This window comes from Austrofundulus limnaeus, unplaced genomic scaffold (assembly GCF_001266775.1).
Source record: "Austrofundulus limnaeus strain Quisiro unplaced genomic scaffold, Austrofundulus_limnaeus-1.0 Scaffold337, whole genome shotgun sequence".
Taxonomy (NCBI): Eukaryota; Metazoa; Chordata; class Actinopteri; order Cyprinodontiformes; family Rivulidae; genus Austrofundulus; species Austrofundulus limnaeus.
Window position 1 is genome coordinate 420,573 of NW_013952739.1, and position 7,577 is coordinate 428,149.

The window sequence follows — 7,577 nt, forward strand, 5'->3', positions numbered from 1 at the left end:
AACATGAGTCAACACAGAGTCAACATGAGTCAATCCAGTCAACATGAGTCAGCACAAAGTCAACATGAGACAACACAGAGTCAGCATGAGTCAACACAGAGTCAAAACAGAGTCAACATGAGACAACCCAGAGTCAACATGAGTCAACACAGAGTCAACATGAGACAACACAGAGTCAACACGAGTTAACTTGAGTCAACACAGTCAACACGAGTTAACATGCGTCAACACAGAGTTAACATGAGTCAACACAGTCAACAAAAGTTAACACAGAGTCAATACGAGTTAACACAGAGTCAACACAGAGTCAACACGAGACAACACAGAGTCAACACGAGTCAAAACAGTCAACATGAGTCAACACAGAGGCAACATGAGTCAACACAGAGTCAACACATGTTCACACAGTCAACACAAGTTAACACAGTCAACACAAGTTAACGAAGAGTCAGCACGAGTTAACAGTCAACATGAGTCAACATGAGTCAACACGAGTTAACACAGTCAACACAAGGTAATGAAGAGTCAACACGAGTTAACAGTCAACATGAGTCAACACAGAGTCAACACGAGTTAACAGAGTCAACACAAGGTAATGAAGAGTCAACACGAGTTAACAGTCAACATGAGTCAACACAGAGTCGACACAAGTTAACACAGTCAACACAAGTCAACAAAAGTTAAAGAAGAGTCAACACGAGTTAACAGTCAACATGAGTCTACACAGTCAACACAAGTCAACATGAGTTAACAGAGTCACCACAAATTTACCAAGTCTCAACACGAGTTAACAGTCAACACGAGTTAACACAGTCAACACGAGTTAACAGTCAACATGACTTAACACAGTCAACACAAGTTAACACAGATCAACACAAAATAACAAAGTACCAACATGAGTCAACACAAGTTAACACAGAGCCAACATGAGTCAACACAGAGTCAACACAAGACAACACAGAGTCAACACGAGTCAAAACAGTCAACATGAGTCAACACAGTTGACACAAGTTAACACAGTCAAGACAAGTTAACACTGTCAACACAAGTCAACGAAGAGTCAACACGAGTTAACAGTCAACATGAGTCAACACAGAGTCGACATGAGTTAACACAGTCAACACAAGTTAACGAATAGTCAACACAAGTTAACAGTCAACATGAGTCAACACAGAGTCGACACGAGTTAAAAGAGTCAACACAAAGTANGTGTGTGTGTGTGTGTGTGTGTGTGTGTGTGTGTGTGTGTGTGCGTGTGTGTGTGCGTGTGTTGGTATTTCTGCACACGTTGAACACATGGAGGACACGTAAAAATGGACTCTGTGTTCATCATGTCTTTGAAGATAATCTGAACCTTTGATTATCTTTACTAAATGATCTGTTTTCTCACAGAGACACTTCAGATTAATCTGATAAATTATGTGGGTTCAGTCGGGGGCGTGGCTTCATCTCCATGACAACCAAGGAGGAGCTCCGCCCACACACGTCCAGATTGTGTTTGTTTATGTGAAGAATAATCTGATTACAAACAGGTGTGTAATCATATCTGCTGCTGACGAGCTGACGATCATTACATCCATATGCCACACACACACACACACACACACACACACACACACACACACACACACACACACACACACACTTATATTTTCCACTCGTTATATTTAGAAGCTGACAAACTAAAACCCGACTTGATGAAGATGAAACGGTTCAGTTCTGATTTTTAATAATTCTGACAGGATCCTGTTGGTTCCTGAAAAGTCTCGGTCTCTGTGTGGACCAACAGAACGTGTTCCTGAAGTCCTGCGTCCTCTTAAAACACAAGATAAACCCCACCAAACCTCAGAACCAAACTCTGCTGGACTCCTGGCTCAGTAAAGACTGTAGACCAGACTGAAAATAATCTAAAATAAAAATGTTTTAATTGAACTGGTTCTTTTAAAAACTGTTTGAAAAGACCTGATAGATCCAAGTCAGTGATGCTAAGACCAGGAGTGTGGACTTGGTCTGACCTGGACTGGATGCAGACCTGTTGGACTGCAGTTTGAGACTTGGGTTGTGGGTTTGTTTGGACCATGTAGTGACCTGGTCTGAACAGGTTTTCAGTCTGCTTCTGTCCTCCTCTTGGACCAGAGCTGGTGGACATGGATTTGGTTCAGTTTCAGGATTCAGGCCTGGCTTTGGTTTGACCAGGTTTTGGTCTTAGTTTTGGGGCTGGTCTTGAAGCGGTCTGGTCCAGATTCTGGAAGGTGTTTAGGGATGAATAAACTGGTCTGGAAAGTTTTAAAGACGTGTTTGTTCTGATGGGTCCTGTTGACCCGGCTATGGAAGTGGTTCCAGCCAAAGTCTGGAAGGTCCTGGAGGGTCCGAAGGTTCAGACCCCAGTAGTTTCAGATCTACTGGACCAATTACCTGGATGTGGTCTAGTTTTGGACCTGATTTGGGACTGGTTCTGTTTCCAGCAGTGATGGAGTTACATCAGAAGGAGGCACGGTGGCTCAGTGTGTACAGCTGTTGCCCCTCAGCATGGAGGTTGCTGGATTGAATCCCAGCCCGGGAACCTTTCAGGGTAGAGTTTGCATGTTGTCTCTGTGCAGCTGTGGGTTTTCTCTGGGTACTCCAGCTTCCTCCCACAGATCAAACACGTTAGACTGATGGGTAACAGACCTGTCCAGGGTGTCCCCTGTCCCTCACAGGAAGAAGCAGGTAAAACATGGACGGATGGATCAAGTTTGATTTAAAATGATTTTTATTGATCTGCAACAAACAGCCTGAAGCCCCGCCCCCAAACATCTGCATTAGTGTTCCTGCCTTTCTGAGGACGGGCCAAGCCAGTCAGAACATCTGGAACAAGCATCCAGCAGCTGTTTCAGGCTCCACACTCTGTTTCAGGGCGAAAGTATGAATCCGCTTTCAGAGAACTAAGAAAGTTTTATGTTTGAGAAAAGCTAGAAACAGGTTCTGGTTCTGGAAAACCAGGAACCGGGGCGAGTCTGTGTGCAGTTAGGTCCTCAGATCAAAGAAGAGTTCTGTGGTTTTCAGCCACGCGCCTCCTCTTCCTCCTCACTTCCTGTTCTCCTTATTTCCTCTAATTCCTTTCAGTGGCTTTATTTGTGCTTCCAGCTCTCTCACACGTTTGTTCTGTTCCTCTTTACTGACCCGGTTCCTCCGTTCTGCCACCTGGGACCAGGATCTGATGGCAGACCTGCAGGAAATCAGTTCAGGTGGTTTAAATTGAATCAGACTTTGGAGGAGCTTCAGTCCCTGGTCTTCACTCAGAGCTGCAGGCTGAACCAAACTTTAATAAAGAGTCAGAACATCAGAAACCAGATGTGAGCTTGGATTTGGACCAGAGGGACCAGGTGATCTGACCGTGGGTCTGATGGACGGTTCTGTCAGAGGAACTGTCCTCTCTCTGTTTGGAGGACACAGAGTCCAGAGGTGAACATCTGGAAGAGGATTCAGACGCGGGCCGTCCTTAATCCCAACTGGACTTGTTGGTTCTGACAGCCGAATCAGACAGCTGAAAGTACTGTTGATCACACCCAGCGGTGGGCACCAGCCCCCTAAAGAGCAAGTCCGCTAATTACAGACCTAAATGTCTCCTTTGTGCTTGAGAGGTTTTACTAATTTCTTAAAATGAGGATTTTCATTTTCTAAATTTTCTGAATTTAGAATTGAGTAGCGCTAATCACAAATAATGTTTCACATTCAAACGTCAATTTTTTCTAAAGCAAAGACAAAGAGCCGTCTAGTCTCACTACGGTTAGTAGCCACATAACTCATTAAAACGTTGTCATTTTATTGAACATTGAAGAGGAAATCGGTCTCTACTTAACACAATAGATCTCCACTGAGAGGAAACAGAGACCTCTCAGTCAGCTTTGTGTTCACAGAGCTTTATTCTCTGACTTCTGACTCTTCTCAGTGATGGTCTTCATTTGGTACAGACTTTACTGTTCCCACAATTCTTTGTGACAGAAAGCATAGAATTTCTTCAGTGACAAAACATCTGCGGTTCTGATCCGCAGAACCACACTCAGCTGTGCAGCTTGTACCTCCTCTCCGAGGGACAATAAATAAATATTAAATAAATAAATAATACAGAAAGAAACATGGAACAGTTAAATTAATGCTCTTATTTTAAAACAGAGTTCCTGTTCTGTGTCCTGTAGCCTACCCAGAATGCATTGCTTCAGTTTTACAACAATTTTAAATTACTAACATATCTGCATGTTTTCTTACTGAAGCCCTGCCATAAACATAAGAAAAAGACCAAGAAGCAGCAGAACTAGCACTCACACCATTTTTTGTTTTAACACCATGATTTAAAAGCCTGTTTCTACAAATCACCTCCCCATTCTGCGCCGACATGTGCCAATCTGTCAAAGAGAAAAATCTTACCACTAGACGGTAGTAAAGTGCTGACTTTTCTCTTACCTGAGTGTTTTCTGGTGAACAGAGAATATGTTGTGATTCAAAATTAGCTTCCACTAAGTTTTATTGATTATTTGTGCATTTGAACTTGCGAATCTAAATAAATTGACTAGCGCTTTCCATCCATCCATCCATCCATCCATTGTCTGTACACGCTTCTTCTTTTCAGGATCGCGTGGGTCGCTGGTGCCCATATCCAGCAGTCACAGTGCGAGGGGCGGGGTACACCCTGGATATGTTGCAAGCTTTAGAAATTGCAGAACTAAAATTTGAATTAGCGCTGCTCACCACTGATCACATCCATTAGCCTCAGAACAGTTCTGAAGGTCCAAATCTCTGAGGACCATCAGTGGGTTTTATTTACTGATGATGCTTTTTATGAACACACCTGATCAATAAATTATGTGAATAATTAAAGTTCCACTGAAACAAAAATAACTTTTAAATAAACCTTTAAAACGAGTTAGATTAAGTTTCAATCAAAACATCTCATCTGTACACCTCCTAATCCAACCTTCTTCACTTCCATCTCTTTCACAGCCTCCTCTTCCTCCCCACCTCTCCCTCTCCTCCTCCTCCTCCTCTCTGACTTTTTGAAGCTAGCGGCGGCGGTCCATTAAGTCGGCTCAGCAGCACCCACGGGAGCGACGCGGGCCCGCTGTTACATCATGTTAGAGCAACATGAAGGGGAGGAGAAGATCTGAGCCGGTGTGAACCTGCTGCTCTGGGTTTGACCTCCACAATCAAAGCCGCCGCAGACGGTTTCATCTTGTGAAGTGTCGGCGCTCGTCCTCACCGCACACGCCGCTTTAAGATGACTTACATAAAGAGCGTCCTCTGGGGAACCTTTTCATCTCATGAGTTAGGTTCATGACATGAATAATGCTCTTAATGCTGTTCTGTAAGGCAGCGTGTTTCAGCCGAGGACATATTTATTTCTAACTCTGAAAGTGAAGCAGATATGTTTCTCTGAGGAGGAGCCTTGAATTCTTTAAACATGAAATAAATTAAAACGTGGAGGGAAACCGCTTCAAGGAAACCTTAAATCCTGCTGGAAACAACAATTCTGAGGAAAAAATGACCTTAAACTAAACTAAGAGTTGCTTTAGAACCATCAGGACTAAATATTTGGCTCTGGTCTCCTGTGAGAGAAAACTCTGAATCTTTCACCAAACAGTCAAAAAGCAAATGTCTGGAGCTGCTGGTAAGAAAACCAAATCAGAACCACAGCCTGGTGTCTGACCCAGTCCTGGTCCAAAAACTGAAGGTTTTCCACTAATTCTTCAGAGAATCACATGATCTATGTTATCTGTCATCCTGAAGGACAAACTTCTAAAATCAGCTGAATAATTATGATCATTTCTATAAAACTTGGATCCATCATGGTGGTCCAAACAAAAGGCAGCAGTTAGACTGAAAAACTGGGAGCATCTCTATTAAAGCAGCAGTCAGATCTGAATGCAGACCAGTTTTTTAGCTCTCTGAAGGAAGAGCAGAGGGGTGACGAAGCTGCTGAGTATATTAACGGCCAGGCTGAACAGAGTGACCTGCAGCAGGAGCTTCAGGGACGGCTGCAGGATGGTTGGACCCAGCATGGTGACCTGCAGCAGCTGGGTCATACTGGTGAACACCAGGGTGACAGCGATCACTTTAAAGGCCTTCCTCTTCATGCTGTTGCTGTTCTCAGAGTTTCGGACCTTGTCCCCGGGACCGGGCTGCTTCAGGACGAGGAGAACGCTGATGCCACAGTACAACAGGACGAAGAAGAAGAGCAGGGACTTGGCTATGAAAAAGTACACTGAGATATCAAAGGAAAGTACGAAGGCACGAAAAATAACGTTCAGCAGGATCAGCAGCCAGTCGAACACGCAGGACACCAACCTGTAGCGCAGGGGTTTGAACCTGCAAACAGGAAGACAAGCTTTGAGCTGAGGAGCAAGGAAATCTGTAGTTGGAAACAAATGTTGGTCAAAAGTGGGGTACAGCTGAGGATCAAATCTTTTAATTCTACAGTTTCTATCCATAACTTCATGATAAACCTCTAAAATACACTGCTGCTGCTCTCAGAGTCCTGTCCATCTATTTTATACGTTACCTGATGAACAGGATAGGATGGACCACAGCCAGGTACCTCTCCAGACAGATACAGGTCTGAAAAACTGGTCGAGAAATAAACCCGATCTCTAAGAACACCTGCAGAACCACAACCCCAACTGCCATGGACATCTTCAACAGGAAGTGAAGCATCACGTAGAAGGACAAGCAGCAGAACAAGATCTCAGAGATGGCCAGGTTCAGGGCGAAGAGCTCTGAGACCACAGGACCGCTGGTCCCACTCAAGATCAGCCAGACAACATAGATGTTCGCCGGCAAACCAACCAGCATGTTGGAGGCCAACAATCCTGTCATTCCATCAATGAAGAAGGTGGGATCAAGTGCTGAGGTAAGGTTGGCTCCAAGAGAACTCATCTTCACCAGATATCAGAAGGGTTGTTGAAGGAATCTGCAAGAGTTGGACCAAAGTTTAGATAATTACTGTGGCAGAAGTAAAGGCTTTTATTTCTGACATCCTCACACTGGTGACCCAGTTATGGTCTCTATGACCCATTAGAACACGGCTGGATCAGAATCTCCTTCAGTTCAAGCAGGTTTTCCTGATATTTTCTATTTCAACACCACTATGCTATATCAGTACTACCACCCAGACAGGATCTTATTGGACCCTGTGAGGATGAAGCCAGAACAGAGAACGTCAGTACAACACTACTCTCATGGGTTGTTTCCATGACCTCATTATGTTTACAGTCAGTTCCTAACCATGTGAATACAGGTCCTCCGTCATTATTACACTGCCACCTAGAAAATAAAACAGCAAAACCTCACTGCAGAGGTTTTTACATGCTCAAAACCATCACGGACCAATCATGGATAACAGAGAGCCCAACAAATTATCTTTATACACCTCTGAAGACCTAATCAAGACACTGCAAAGACCTCACCAACACCCTGTAGGACCCTGCAAAGACCTCACCAACACCCTGTAGGACACTGCAAAGACCTCACCAACACCCTGTAGGACCCTGCAAAGACCTCACCAACACCCTGTAGGACACTGCAAAGACCTCACCAACACCCTG

The 7,577-nt window shown here is 44.2% G+C and overlaps 1 protein-coding gene across 1 annotated transcript; it reads right to left on the reverse strand.

The window, feature by feature from the left end:
* Positions 1-5,888: 5,888 nt before the first annotated feature.
* On the reverse strand, positions 5,889-6,909 carry LOC106527657 (somatostatin receptor type 5). The gene is made up of 2 exons (XM_014022602.1): positions 6,536-6,909; positions 5,889-6,342 (listed from the first exon to the last, which is right to left on the reverse strand). The coding sequence occupies exons 1-2, from the start codon at positions 6,907-6,909 to the stop codon at positions 5,889-5,891; spliced, it is 828 nt and encodes a 275-aa protein (XP_013878056.1).
* Positions 6,910-7,577: the final 668 nt, after the last annotated feature.

Excerpts from the sequence above, each read along its gene's own strand:
- LOC106527657 (XM_014022602.1), bottom strand. The coding sequence starts at position 6,909 with ATGAGTTCTCTTGGAGCCAACCTTACCTCAGCACTTGATCCCACCTTC. Across the intron at positions 6,343-6,535 it reads CATCCTATCCTGTTCATCAG|GTTCAAACCCCTGCGCTACA; the intron begins GTAACGTATAAA and ends TCCTGTTTGCAG.